The sequence below is a fragment of the Octopus bimaculoides genome, chromosome 16 (genome assembly GCF_001194135.2).
Source record: "Octopus bimaculoides isolate UCB-OBI-ISO-001 chromosome 16, ASM119413v2, whole genome shotgun sequence".
In the NCBI taxonomy this organism is placed as follows: Eukaryota; Metazoa; Mollusca; class Cephalopoda; order Octopoda; family Octopodidae; genus Octopus; species Octopus bimaculoides.
The window spans coordinates 38,397,618-38,413,861 of NC_068996.1; the positions used below are offsets into that span (position 1 = coordinate 38,397,618).

General features: G+C 38.9%; 1 protein-coding gene across 1 annotated transcript in view; it reads left to right on the forward strand.

Moving 5' to 3' along the window:
- The window catches only part of LOC106867508 (eIF-2-alpha kinase GCN2), a 177,582-nt gene that overhangs the window by 107,220 nt on the left and 54,118 nt on the right, over positions 1–16,244 (forward strand). Inside the window, exon 2 of the mRNA XM_014912393.2 lies at positions 8,823–9,020. Coding sequence (XP_014767879.1) covers positions 8,823–9,020 — 198 coding nt within the window. The remainder of the gene's footprint in view (positions 1–8,822; positions 9,021–16,244) is intronic.

Below are 16,244 nucleotides of genomic sequence, written 5' to 3' on the forward strand. Positions count from 1 at the left end.
AAAGGCACAAGAAACTGTTGGGGAGGGGGCTAGTCGATAACATCGACCCCAGTGCATAACTGGTATTTATTTCATCGACCCCAAAAGGAGGAAAAGCAAATTCGAGCTCGGCGGAATTTGAACTCAGAATGTAAGGGTGGACGAAATGCCACCAAGCATTTCGTCCGGTGTGCTGCCTCTTTGGCTCGGCCAGAATCATCAGGTAAATATTAAATAGTTGAAAAGAACGGACAGCATAGTTACGTAGGCTGCAGGCAGCCAAACCGCTAGACATGCAAGAGTCCAGGAGTCACGCAACTACCAACATGGCTCAAATAGATTGCTACAAACGTAAAGGTTGAACACCTACAAAAATCAGAATTGCTTGGAACTGCAAGAATACTTCGCAGGGTTCTTGATGCAGGACCAGTAAACAAGTGTCACCTTAATCTGCGGGCTATGGACAGCTGGCAATTCCCATCATACCCAGCAAAATAAGCAGTGAATTTTCATATAATAATAATGATAATAATCCTTTCTACTGGAGGCACAAGGCCTGAAATTTGTGGGGAGGGGCATGGTCGATTACATCGACGCCAGTGTTTCACTGGTACTTAAATTTATCGACCCCGAAAGGATGAAAGGCAAAGTCGACATCAGTGGAATTTGAACTCAGAACGTAGCGACGAGCAAAATACCACAAGCATTTTCTACCAGCGTGCTAACGATTCTGCTAGCTCACCGTCTAATAATAAACAATAATCGTGGAGGCGCAATAGCCCAACGGTTAGGGCAGCGCACTCGCGGTCATAGGATCGTGGTTTCGATTCCTAGACCGGGCGTTGTGAGTGTTTATTGAGCGAAAACACCTAAAGCTCCACGACGCTGAGGCAGGATATGAAAGTGAACCCTGCTGTATTCTTTCACCACAACTTTCTCTCACTCTTTCTTCCTGTTTCTGTTGTACCTGTATTTCAAATGGCCAGCCTTGTTACTCCCTGTATCACGCTGAATCTCCCTGATAATTACATTAAGGGTACACGTGTCTGTGGAGTGCTCAGCCACTTGCACGTTAATTTCACGAGCAGGCTGTTCCGTTGATTGGATCAACTGGAACCCTCGTCGTCGTAACTGATGGAGTGCCATGAATACACAACAACAATAATGGTCTCAATTTTTATCACGTGGGCAGCAATTTTGGTGGAGGGGATGAATTGATTAGTGTTCAACTGGTACTTTAATTTATCGACCTCTAAAGGATGAAAAGCAAAGTCGACCTCGGTGGAATTCGAACTAAGAACGTAGCGACGGGAAAAATACCGCTAAGCATTTCGCCCAGTGTGCTAACGATTCTGCCATCTCGCCGCCTTATAATAAACAATAATAATAATTACGGAGATGTACTTGCATAGCAAGTGACCTGATCTGAGATCGTGTGCTGGAACCAAAACAACTGCAGCGTGGAAGGTGTATATAAACCATTTAAAATAACACACAAAATCCGTTAGATTCACTTCAACATTTAAATTTAATTTGTCAAAATATTTTCGTCGCTTTGAGACCGCGACCTGTTCACTGACAAAATTCTGTGCTGCATCACTAATAATAATAATAATAATAATAATAATAATAATAATAATAACAATAATAATCCATTCTACTATAGTTACAAGGCCTTACTATTCTACCAGCTTGCCACCTTCCGCACGCATATATATTAAAAGACACTCAATCTCTCTCTCACACACACACACACACACACGCACACTCATACTGACATATGTACGAGTGAGTACGCATGAGCATGGGCAATGCTGTATACATGTCACTATTAATCTTTACATCAGTAAAGACGTAATTTAGCTGCAGTGCTCATCGAAATAGTTTGCGGTAGTACTCCAGCATGGCCACACGGCAATGGCTAACCAGTAAGGGAATAAAAAAAAAATAATGCGTTTATTCCTAAGACTATTCTTGTGTGTGTTTATCAAAATTATTTACTCTCCATCTATCTTTTCGATCTACCATTGCAACCAAACAATTATATACGAAAGCTAGTTACCTGCAAAACTTCAGGCGACTTTTCCTCATTCTCTCATCCGTCCATTCCATACATCTGCCTGTCTGTACACACGCACATACGCGAGCACACATACATACCTACATACATACATACATACATACATACATACACACGCACGCACGTGCACAAACACAGACACACACACATACTCACTCGTACACATACTCACTCGTACACATACTCACTCACACACATATGTATATATACATACACATATGTGAGCGTGCGTACTTGATTGTGTGTGCGCGTCTGTATATATACATATGTATGTGTGTGTGTGTGTGTGTGTGTGTTCTCTGTTAGGTATGTATATATATATGTATTCTTTACACGCATGCTTATACACAGACACACATACATACATGCATACATACATACATACATACATACATACATAAATACATGCGTACATGCATAAATACATACGTACATACATAAATACATACATACATACATACATATATACATAAATACATATATACATACATACATTAATACATACATACATAAATACATACAAAAATACATACATACATACATACATAAATACATACATAAATACATACATACATACATACATACATACATACATACATATACTCTCCCAACCACACAATTATACACTTCACCGCACATCACTGCACTTTTCTAATGGCTCTTAGAAAAGCATGGACATTCTAATTTCCGAAAAATCTCAGATTTCGACTCTATGTACAAAAACAACTTTAATTTTGTCCTAATGTCTGCTTCATTCCACAAACATAATTTCTAATCCCTGTCAATCCTTCTTTATTTTGCTTACATTACCAGTGTGTTGTAGAAAATGTTTCATGACGATAAACAAAGACAAGGGATCGGTCTTCTTGTTTACACATCGAGAGACTGCCCTTTCTGGCAGCTGCTTGTCTAAACCCGGATCCCTGTAAACCTGTACAGCAGTGCTTCTCAACGAAGGTCCGTACGATCTCGGAGTGGGGTCCATGTAAAATGTTGTGAGGTCCACGCAAGCAAAATAGTAAATTTTGAATCCACAGTTACATACTTAGGGCCCATGAAAAAATTTCGTTATAGATGTTTTTTATTGCAAGAGACAGCAAGATTTCTTTTCTCTAATGATTTCATAGTTCAACCCACAGAAGTTAATGTGTGAAAAGCAAAATAGGAATTTTGAAAGAAGTATCTATAAAGCTAGTTTTGAAAAATCGGTTATAGTAATGGATGGGGCCCATGGATGAAAAAAAAAACAGTTGAGGACCACTGCTGCTTAGCCTTCGCGGTAAAGCTTTCGTGTTCCCAACCATTTGATTCCTGTTTCGATCTCGCTGCGTACTATCTTATACAAGTGTCTTCGACTGAAGCCTGTTGTTGAAGAATGCCTTTTTTTATGTTTTGGTCAAAGAACTGCGAAGTGCCCATGTCACTGGAAAGTACTAGACCAGCGGATAATGAGAAATATTTCTTTCTAATTTTTGTCACAAGGTCACCAGTTTTGAGGGGAAGGATAAGATTTATTACATCAACCCTATACGTGGCAGGTACTTTATTTTATCTACTCCGAAAGATGAAAGGCAAAGTCGACGTAGGTGAGGTTCGAACTCAGAACGTAAAGTCTGAAGAAATGCTGCTAAGCATTATGTCCAACGTCCTAAACAGTTTACCATTAAGCCGATTAAAGAATTATTTGTACTCTAGTTACTAGGCCTTGAAAATTTGGGGGTAAGGGGGTTAGTTGATTACATCAACCCCAGTGCGTAACTGGTACTTATTTCATCCACTCTGAAAGGATGAAAGGCAAAGTCGACCTCAGGCGGAATTTGAACTCAGAACGTAGTGGTAGACGAAATACCGCTAAGCATTTCGCCCGGCGTGCTAACGATTCTGCCAGCTCGTCACCTTAAGCCGCTTAAATAAGGAATAATCCTTTCTATTGGAGACACAGGGCCTCAAATTTGGTGAGGAGGGGACTAGTCGAGTTCATCGACCCCCATCCATCCCGTGTTTCACTGGTACTTAACTTATCGACTCCGAAAGAATGAAAAGCAAAATCGACCTCGGTGGAATTTGAACTCAGAAAGTAAAGACAGCTGAAATAACGCTAAGCATTTCTCCCGCCGTGCTAACGACTCTACCAGCTCGCCGTCTTTAGCCGCTTTAATAATGAATAATTATTAATGGCCCAGATCGGGAAATAAAATTCAAACGTGAATTGCTGGTAACAATTGCTTCGATCTTATTACAACCCAACTTAATGTCAGTAAATGGAGAAAGAGTTCCTGAAACGTCTCATTTCGTTGGTTTACCACAACCAGCACATATTTTCTACATTCGAACCTGCAAGAGAAGAGGATGCGTCATTAGATATAAGTTAGTAGGGCAGCGTTTCGAAGCGATACCAACGACCACGGGTTCCTCGTCTTGCATGGTAGTTGGATTTCATTAGGAATCTAACGCGCTAGAAATACCAGCTAATTTCTTCTCAAATTATACTATGTTAAAAATTAAAAAAATACTTCTTGGATATCTTTGATATTATAACCCTAGAAGGCGCATGGCTCAGTGGTTAGAGCGTCGAGCTTACGATCGTGAGTTCGTGTCCCGGACCGGGCTGCGTGTTGTGTTCTGGAGCAAGACACTTTATTTCACGTTGCTCCAGTTCACTCAGCTGTAGAAATGAGTTGCGATGTCACCGGTGCCAAGCTGTATCGGCCCCTTTGCATTTCCTTTGGATAACATTGGTGGCGTGGAGAGGGGAGGCTGGTATACATGGGTGACTGCTGGTCTTCCATAAACAACCTTGCTCGGACTTGTGCCTGGGAGAGCAACTTTCTAGGTGCAATCTCATGGTCAGTCATGAAGGGGGTTTCAGCAATAATCCTAGAAAGATTTATACGTGAAAAGTAACAAGTCCCGGTTCGCGTGACTTTGAATGCATTTAATCATGAGGCAACTCAATTTGTGATGTACTGTAGCATGTGCTTTTAATTTTGGTTGAGCCTTAGGACTCATAAGGCCGGTTACCCTGTTTCAATGGTGTCTACGTGATCTGGATCACAACATTTCCCCCTGAACTGGAAGCTCGTCTGTTGCAGACTACAAAACGGACAATTTTTGAGAAAAGAGAAGACAAGTTGATTACATGGATCCCAGCAGTTGACTAATGCTTTATTCTAATGACCCAGGAGAGATGAAGAACGAACTTGGCTTCGGTAGAATTCAAACTCAGAACGCAAAGAGCCGAAAGAAATGCCGCTAAGCACTTCGTTCGACGTACTAACGATTCTGCAAGTTCACTGCGTTAAACAAACACTAAACAAGAAAAACTGAAACATCAAAGCATAGTGCTTTAGGAGATCACCGTGGAGGTGCGATGGCCCAGTGGTTAGGGCAGCGAACTCGCAGTCGCAGGATGTGGTTTCGATTCCTAGACCAGGCGTTGTGAGTGTTTATTGAGCGAAAATACCTAAAATGCTCTACGAGGCTCCAGTAGGGGTTAGTGGCGAACCCTGCTGTACTCTTTTACCACAATTTTCTCTCACTCTTTCTTCCTATTTCTGTTGTACCTGTATATCAAAGGGCCAGCCTTGTCACACTCTATGACACGCTGAATCTCCCCGATAACTACGTTAAGGGTACATGTGTCTGTGGAGTGCTCAGCCACTTGCACGTTAATTTCACGAGCAAGCTGTTCCGTTTATCGGATCAACTGGAAACATCGTCGTCGTAACCGACGGAGAACCACTAGGAGATTACCTGTACAGTTACCAGCTTTAATTTCAGACCGAGAGGATTGATTTAAATGCTTGTAATGCTAACTCGTCCCAGCTAAAGCTACCGAAGGGCAAGTCGTTACATTAAACCGGTTGATATGGAATTACTGATTAGATAGAGAGATGTTTGGTAATTTTCTCAGTGAATAAGGTGTTAACTGCTGCTTGAGCAAACTCTGCCACCGATTGGTAAACGATGTTGCTTTGTTCATGTCCTCGCAACTAAGCGGTTCGCAAATGAGACGGTTAGAATAAGGACCGGACTTAAAAATAAGTGGTGGGGGCTGATTTGTTCCACTAAACTCTTGAAGGTGGGGCCCCAGCAAGGCTGTAGCCCAGTGAATGAAACCAGTAATCGATAAAAGATATATATCAACTAATATATATACACAGCGAGGATATATATGCTTCTTTGCTTGTTTCAGTCATTTGACTGCGGTCATGTTGGAGCACCGCCTTTAGTCGAATAAATCGACCCCAATACTTATTCTATGGAAGCCTAGTACTTTTGCCGAACCGCTAGGTTACGGGGACGTAAACACACCACCATCGGTTGTCAAGCGATGTTGGGTGGGGGAGACAAACACGGACACACATATATATACATATATATATATATACGACGGGCTTCTTTCAGTTTCCGTCTACCAAATCCACTCACAAGGCTTTGGTCGGCCCGAGGCTATAGTAGAAGACACTTGCCCAAGGTGCCACGCAGTGGGACTGAACCCGAAAATCATGTAATTGGTAAGCAAGCTACTTACCACACAGCCACTCCTGCGCCTAAGTACTTTTCCTTCAGAGTGATAGGTAGGTTGTATGCTGCTTGTGTGCGAGTGTGATGCTATATAGCAGCTACACATGGGCTTTTAATGCAGCAAATTTGTGGAAACAATAAAGATATGAAGTGACTGTGCTTCACTACATGTGTCATGTTGGAGTGCATGATCAACAATGTACAAATGACCTGAGAGAAAAACTGAATATAATAGGAATCAAATGAAGTGAGAGAGAAATCTGTGCTCTTACTGGCATATGGTACACGTGGAGGATGATTGTTGCATAAAAAGATAAGAAATGTTTAAAGTGGATGATACTTGCAGTAGAGAGAGAAACCATGTTTGACTCTGACTGAAGTAATGAAGAATGATCTTTGTTGCATGTCTTGAAGGGGATGATAAGGGGCCATGTTGATTGATAATGCACAATCCTAGAGAAGACTTGACTACCTGCATAAGCTTGGCAAAGCATTAAAATGAGGTAATGATGGCGGCTGAGATATATATTATAGATTTAGGGACCACAGGAGCTAAGAGGATTTGAAACCGAATTCACATTTTCATTAATTGACAAATAAATTTCCGGTCTTTTGTTTTCTCTTCTCTGCACTTGGATATTTATGTGAATGACTTGACCTCTTAGACAACATTATAATCAAATAAATAAAAGGCTATCTTCATAATTAATATTGTTCTTCATTCATTCATTTCTCCAATGCATCATCATCATCAGTCAAACTTTATTGTTACTTTTGACTTCTTTTCCGAATATGTCATTACATTGTATGTATATGTGTGTGTACATGAGTGCATGTATGTTTGTATTTCTTTGTCTTGACATTGTGTGATAGTTGTATGTAAATGATTCTCACTGTCATACAAGCAGTGTCATTCATTTCCATTATTCTGCAAAAACATGTCTAACCATGATGAAATATTACTTTGCTTGGAAACGGATGAGGGTTAGTGACAGAAAAGGCATCTGATTGTAAAAAACCTGTTGCAGTATAACTCTGTCTGACCCATGCATGCATGGAAAACTAGTCATTAAAGCAATGATAATAACCTGGGCATTCACCTATTGCTACTTATCAAGTTGTAATCTGCTGTCCTTCTTGCCTTTTCTGTACCTTCTCATCTTTCTACATTGTCTTAGTTACCATGCCTTACCACTTACGAAACAAGAGGACAGAAATACTCAATCCCCTTCTCTATCACTACTCCTCTCTCTTTGATCTTTCCATAGCATGATGTTTGAGTAATGAGAAATTACAGTGAATTGAAACTGTTAGTATTCTTTGTATCTGTCATCCATTTACTTTCCTGTGCTGTTCACTTATCACCCCATCACCTTCAGACAAACACTTTTATTGACACACATTAACTTCTTTCCACCTAACATTGCCAGTACCGCCTGACTGGCCTTTGTAGGATTTTCGAGCGAGGTCGTTGCCAGTGCCACTGGACTGGATCCTGTGCAGGTGGCACATAAAATACACCAGTTTGAGCATGGCTGTTGCCAGTACCGCCTGACTGGCCTTCGTGCGGGTGACACGTAAAAGCACCCACTACACTCTCGGAGTGGTTGGCGTTAGGAAGGGCATCCAGCTGTAGAAACTCTGCCAAATCAGATTGGAGACTGGTGAAGCCATCTGGTTTCACCAGTCCTCAGTCAAATTGTCCAACCCATGCTAGCATGGAAAGCGGACGTTAAACGATGATGATGATGATGATTAACATCTACTTCTCTTCTACTGATAGCTGCCACTTATCCCAAAGTTAGTCATTGTTGACATCCCTCACTCTTACTTATGATTACTTGCCACAGCCCTTTTTCACAACTCCAATACTCATTCCCTCTTTTACCTGCAAACATGTAAACCTGCATTTAGTGTTTCTCTCCATTATTCTGTGCCATTACTGCCTCTCTCATTACACTATGTTTACTACCTCTCCCCATTGCTCTTCTAGCATTCTCTATCCTGTCTCCTTCCTCCACTACACTCACCACAATCACTGACTTCTGTCAATCATATTCTCCCTCTTTCCTAAGTTTGTCTTCTGCAATTGCCATCTCTTCTAGTCATTCTATCGGTCATTTATTAATTATGTACCAGTAATATATTTGTGTCAAGTCTTTTAGCTACCACCTTTTTCTCTCTACACATTTTCCCTTGACAAAAGAAAGCAATTATATTTTCTCATATATTTCAGTTTTACAACCAGAAGAATATACTGCTTCAGAGTAAAGTACAAGAAATTCTTGTTTCACTGTTCCGCTTGCATGGAATGGTAAGAATACAAACACCTTTACTCATGCCGCAAAATAAAGTACATGAATTAAGCAGTGACTCACCAATGACTGTTATGGACCAACAAGGACAGTTACTCTGTCTGCCAAATAATCTAAGGGTAAGATCCTAAGTATTTCATTTGAAAAAAAAAAAAACGTTTTAAAATTTGGTTTACAGTCATTCAATATTTTCAATCAAGAGTTTCTACTGACTAAGTTGACATGGTTATTGTTGTTCAACACCAAGTAAACCTGTGTGAAGCTAAATTGTTCATAGAGTGGGTTCTTCCATTTTTAAGATGGAGGGATTCGATTGTTTGAGCAAGAATTGACTTCTGTTTGTAGCAGATCAAATAGCTGCATGGAGGTTCCCCCCATTAGCTCATTCCCATGGTAGATACGATTCTCTACTTTGAGAGACATGCAGTGCAGCTGAAGAATGTTAAATTTATATCCAAAATTTATCTTAACATGGATAAGAAAGGGGATAGTGTAATTAATTTCTCTCAGAAATGGACTAAAAGGACACTATCTTTGAAAAAGTTAGTGTGCTACTGCCCTGTAACTATCTTTCTTCGTGGAATATCTAGTACTTTTATGTCACATCCATTGCACTTTTACAACTGGATAAAATGGTCTAATTAGTAGAAGTTAGATTTCCTTTACTTTTAAATCAAGTTACCAAAATTGTTTATTGTCAACTCTTAGAGCTACTAAATATTAATATCAAGTTTATTGTAATATCTATCAGAAAGGGTTCCATTAAGCAAAGTAAATGGATGCAAAATAAATTAAACAGTACTTTTAAAAATTTCACTTCAACTTTTTAAAAGTGAATAATTTTGTAAAAATTTTTTTTGTTAGAAAATTTCTGTTAGATAAATTTGAGTAATTAATATTTAAATCGGTTATATCTAGCCCAAATATTCTACCTGTTTTATGTTCAAACCAGCCAAATCTGGCCTCCCACATCCACTCCACAATGTTATTCTAAAAGTAAACAACCACATCATCAAAATTTTGAAGCTACGAGATAATGCATGATTAATTTAAACCAATGTGAATAGATAGATTTGACAGAATAATTTGAATGCTAAAGGCTTAAAACAAGACATATCTGACCCAAATATTCTACTCATGTTTGAACTGGTCAGATGCATCCTCTCAACACCTAACCTACAATCACATTCCAAAAACAATCACATCATCAAAATCTTGAAGCTACAAGATAATGCGTAACTAATTCAAAACAACGTGAATAAATAAGTGTTACATTTGACAGAGTAATCCTAAGTGTGAAAGGATTAAATATATTTTGTTTGACAAAGTATTTCATACTTGGGTGTCTAATCTTTTTATTTCTCATAACTGAAAATAATAGAATGAATTCAGCAGAATACCTGAAAAGCCTTCTTTTCTCTTAGACAAAGAGTTTGTTCTGAATCATCTGATTCATCCTCTCTCCACAATATTTAAACTTAATCAAACTCATGAACTTTACTGCATAAATTTTGCTGAGATCACCAGTTTCCTTGAACTATATTTTTTAAGAATAGTATTTTCTCCTGTCTAAAGAGTACAAAACAATTACTGCAGAAAGGTTTAAAAGCATAAGTATGTGATTAATCGACTACAATGATAATCCTATTTGTGGATGTTTAAGAAGTTTGTTTCTTAATCATAAGATCCAGGTTCAATCTAACTTTATGGCATCTTATATGCAAATGTCTTTTTTTATTATTGCCTCGAGTCAACCCAAGTCTTATAAATGTGAGTAATCAGAAATGTGTGGAAACTCATCAGCTTCATTGTACATGTAAATCGAATACAGTTTTGTGATGCACTGTTATGCTGATTCTGTTTGTGAATTATGCCAAGGGTACACATGTCTGTGGAATGCTCAGCCATTTACGCACCAATTTCACTGAAAAGTTAATCCAGTCAACTGAATCCTATCCTCACCATCAAAACTGGCAGATTCATTTACTTACCCTGCCCCACTCTCTCTTAAAGTGGAGGGAAGTTGTGGAAGAGGAAGACCCAGGAAGACATAGTAAGGAGTACTGAAGGCTGATCTGAAAATGCTGAGCCTTAGGAAGGAGATGACAGAGGACCGGGATATGTAGCACATTGCTGTACTCAAGAAGACCTGCCCACCACAACAGAATTGAGATTCTAAAAAGGCATCACATGAAAAGCATTGGTATGGGTGCTGGTGCCATGTAAAAAACACTCTGTAAAGTGGTTGGCACTAGGAAGTGCATCCAGCTGTAGAAACAAAGGCCAAAACAGACTATGGAACTTGGTGCAGCCTTCAGCATTGCCAGTTCCTGTCAAGCCATCCGCCTCATGCCAGCATGGAAAACGGACATTAAATGTTGATGATGATACACTAACACATACATACTTACATAAATATGTGTATATGTGAGTGTGTATGTTTACATATTTATATGTGTATGCATGTAGATAGAGATATAATCCAAGTCGTGCCCTCTTGAAGCACATGCTTATTCCAGTACTTCAAAATTGTATGTAGGTGTTATATTTGTGTGAAGTATGCATAAGATTGAAAAATACTGGAAAATATTTTTTGTAGAGTAATTACATATCAAAACAGAAGATTGGAAAAAATTTTTGGTATTATTTATTCAACATTACACATGTTTTCTATAGGAATATGCCTTTGCATGTCTGCCTATGCGTATAAGAGAGAGTATAAATGTGTGTTCGTGTGTCTATATATACAGATGCTTAAAGTATTGCATTGTTTTTTGTATATATTAATGACCGTTGTATGTGAGAGAAAATACATTTTGTTATTCTTAAACTGTATCTCTGTGTCCATGGTTAGAAATTCATTTTATATAAATGTATCATCTTAACACAAATTTTGATTCATTTATTTAATCTGCGTAAGAGTAGTTTTATCTTAATATAGGTGCATGTGTAAGTATAAACATTTGTAACAATGTACAAAATTTATACAACATACAGAGTCTGTCAAAATAATGTATACACATTTCAGGAAAGGAAAAATCTGTATAAATATTTAACTTGTATAAGTAGCTCTATAAATATAGATACCTCTTTCGATGTTTTATCAAATTGTGATAACACTGAATAAATTGTGTGTTTCTATGTGTTTGATGATATATATCAGTATTTATGTGTAATGTATTATGTATGATATATTTGTGCATGTATATAGATATATGTGTTTGCTCATATATAAGTTGATATATGTGTCTATGTAGCTATGTGTTTATATGTGAGTGTGTATATATAAATATACATGTGTGTAAGTGTGAATATGTTTGTATAAGTGTATATATGTGTGTTTATATGTATATAGAAATACATGTCTTATTTTGTATATGTATATGCAAGTGTGTTGTGTATATATGTATATATGTATCACCATCTTCATCATCATCATTTAATGTCCATTTTCTGTGCTGGCATGGATTGGACGGTTTGACTGAAAACTGGTAAGCTGGAGAGCTACACCAGGTTCCAGTCTAATTTGGCATGGTTTTTATGGCTGGATGTCCTTTCTAATGCCAACCACTCCAAGAGTGTAGTGCGTGCATTTTATGTATTAGTTATGTAACACCAGCATTGGCCATGACTACAATCTCACTTGGTGTGATGGGTCTTCTTAAGCACGTCACTTGTCACTACCTCCATGAGGCCCAATGTTTGAAGGGTGCTCTTTTTGTGCCACCAGCAGGGTGCCACTTATGCGACACTGGCATCGGGTACAACTACTGTTTCATATGTATGTGTATGAATATGTTATATATACACACACACATATATAAATAGATAAATATGTGTATGTGCATATATGTGTTTATGTTCATATGTATTTGAATATAAGTGTGTGTGTATGTGTGTATCTATTTAAATGTACATATACGTGTGTGTATATCTATATATATCTGCGTCTTCATCATCATCATCATCATCATCATCATCTTCTAGCGTCCGTTGTCCATGCTGGCATGAGTCGGACAGTTTGACCAGGCTGCAGCAGACCCCAGTCTGATTTGGCATGGTTTCTACACCTAGATGCCCTTCATAATGTCAACCACTCCAAGAGTGTAATGGGTGCTTTTACATGCCACCAGCACAGGTGCCATTTGCATGACACCAATATCTGCCACGACTAAGATTTTACTTGGCTTGATGGGTGTTCTCAAGCATGGCATACTGCCAAAGGTCTCAGTCACTAGTCATTGCCTCCATGAAGTCAACACATGAAGGATGCTTTTTACATGCCACCAGTACAGGTGCCAGTTACGTGACACTGGCATAGGCAACATTGCCTACATGAGGTCCAACAGTCAAAAGGTGCATTTTACATGCCACCGGCACAGGTGCCAGTTACAGGACACTAGCATAGCCACATTGTCTCTGTGAGGCCCAATGCTTGACAGGTATTTTTTATGTGCCACTGACATAGGTAGCAGTTGCTGCTGTGAGGCCCAATGCTTGATATACATACATAAACATAAATGTGTATGTGTGTACACTTATTACGTCAATCTCTTTTCTATATTACTCTCTTTTCTATATTACTAGTTTTGTTATTTCTTCTCCCCTCCAACTATCTATAGGACTCTTGATTACTAACTATATATAAAGGCTTCATTGAACTGTAAATTTTGTATTACTCATGTATAGAAAACTTGTGAGAAATTTTACTGTACAGGAAAATTTGTTGTAAGGTACTATATGGACAATGATAAGGTGTATATCTCAAACTAACAAAAATAAATGATAACAGGTTTTATAAAAGCATTAAATAGGCAAGTTTTTATCAACATCAGACATTAAAAAAAATGTGATGAGTCATTTAAAATGAAATTTTTTATGGTGAATTTTCCTTTGGAAAAATTTTCTATAATCTGTTTAATTCTCTGTCTGAAGAATTTCTAATCAGAGATATTTTAGATGTTTTTCCTGCATGTAGAGCTTTGTAACTTCTGTGGCAAGTGCCTTCTACTATAGCCTCGGGCTGACCAAAGCCTTGCAAGTGGAAACTGAAAGAAGCCCACCATATATACATGTATATATATATATATATATATATGTGTGTGTGTGTGTGTGTGTGTATGTATGTTACCCCACCATCACTTGACAACCGATGCTGGTGTGTTTAAATCTCTGTAACCTAGTGGTTCAGCAAAACAGACTGATAGAATAAGTACTAGGCTTACAAACAATAAGTCCTGGAGCGAGTGGTTCAACTAAAGGTGGTGATCCAAGATGGCCACAGTCAAATGACAACCAAGTAAAAGGGTTAAGAGAGAGTAAAAGAGTATATATATATATATATATATATATATATATATATATATCCTGTAAATTATAATAATGGTATTTATATAAGCTTAAAGCTTATACCAATTACTGTGCAATGACTAAAAAAAATAGTCTAATAATAGGACATATGAGCCCTTGACAGAAAAAAGTAGGTTTTCCCATTTCCCATCCATGTGAGTCTCAAAGGGTTCAAATCCCATGCAGATGGGAAAGCCTACTTCTTTCTGTTGAGGTCTTATATGCCCCATTATTAGACTATTTTCCTTAATCATTGCATGGTGATTGCTATAAGCCTTAAGCTTGTATAAATACCATTATTATTATTTACAGGACTGTAAAACTCAGCACCATATAACAAAACCATTTGCATATATATATTTATTAATGATATGTATATATATATATATATATATATATCATCATCATCATCATCATCATCATCATCGTTTAACGTCCGCTTTCCATGCTAGCATGGGTTGGACGATTTGACTGAGGACTGGTGCAACCGGATGGCAACACCAGGCTCCAATCTAATTTGGCAGAGTTTCTACAGCTGGATGCCCTTCCTAACGCCAACCACTCAGAGAGTGTAGTGGGTGCTTTTACATGTCACCCGCACGAAAACGGCCACGCTCGAAATGGTGTCTTTTATGTGCCACCCGCACAAGAGCCAGTCCAGGGGCACTGGCAACGATCTCGCTCGAAAACCCTACGAGGCCAGTCAGGCAGTACTGGCAACGGTCACGCTCAGGATGGTACATCTTATGTGCCACCCGCACAAGAGCCAGTCCAGGGGCACTGGCAACGATCTCACTTGGCTTGCCGGGTCTTCTCACGCACAGCACATTTCCAAAGGTCTCGGTCAGTAGTCATCGCCTCGGTGAGGCCCATTTATTAATGATATATATGTATTTATTTATTGTATATATATATATTAATAACAGGTGCAGGTGTGGCTGTATGGTAAGTAGCTTGCTTACCAACCACACAGTTCTGGCTTCAGTCCCACTGTGGCACCTTGGGCAAGTGTCTTCGACTATAGCCTTGGGCTGACCAAAGCCTTGTGAGTGGATTTGGTAGATAGAAATTGAAAGAAGCCTGTCATATATATATATATATTTATATATATAAGTATATGTGTTTGTCTGCCTTTGTACCCCTGCCATTGCTTGACAACTGATGTTTGTTTGTTTACGTCACTGTGACTTAGCAGTTTGGCTAAGAGACTTATAGAATAAGTACTAGGCTTACAAAGAATAAGTTCTGGGGTTGGTTTGTTCAACTAAAAACGGTGCTCCAGCATGGCCACAGTCAAATGACAGAAACAAATAACAGAATAAAAAATTATTAATAATAATAATAATGATAATCATCATCATCATCATCATCATCGTTTAACATCCACTTTCCATGCTAGCATGAGTTGAACGATTTGACAGGACTGGTGAAACCAGATGGCTACACCAGGCTCCAATCTGATTTGGCAGAGTTTCTACAGCTGGATGCCCTTCCGAACACCAACCAGTGTGAGAGTGTAGTGGGTGCTATTACGTACCACCAGCACGAAGGCCAGTCAGGTGGTACTGGCAACAACCACACTCAAAATAGTGTATTTTACGTGCTACCTGCACAGGAGCCAGTCCAGGGGCACTGGCAACGACTTCGCTCGAATGTTTTTTCATGTGCAAGTAAGGTGACGCTAGTAACGATCACGCTCAAATGGCTATTTACGTGCCACTGGCACAGAAGCCAGACAGCTGCTCTGGCAATGATCATGCTTGGACGGTGCTCTTAGCGCTCCACTGGTACAGGTGCCATCACGATTTTGATTTTACTTGCTCCAACAGGTCTTCGCAACCTGAGTTTAGTATCCAATGAAGGAGAGGCTGGCATGGGTGCCAGTCGTTGAATTTGGTTCGATTTCGATTTCACTTGCCTCAACAGGTCTTTGCAAGCGCAGTTTAGTGTCCAATGAAGGAAAGGTACACATAAGTGGGCATTTATTTATTAAT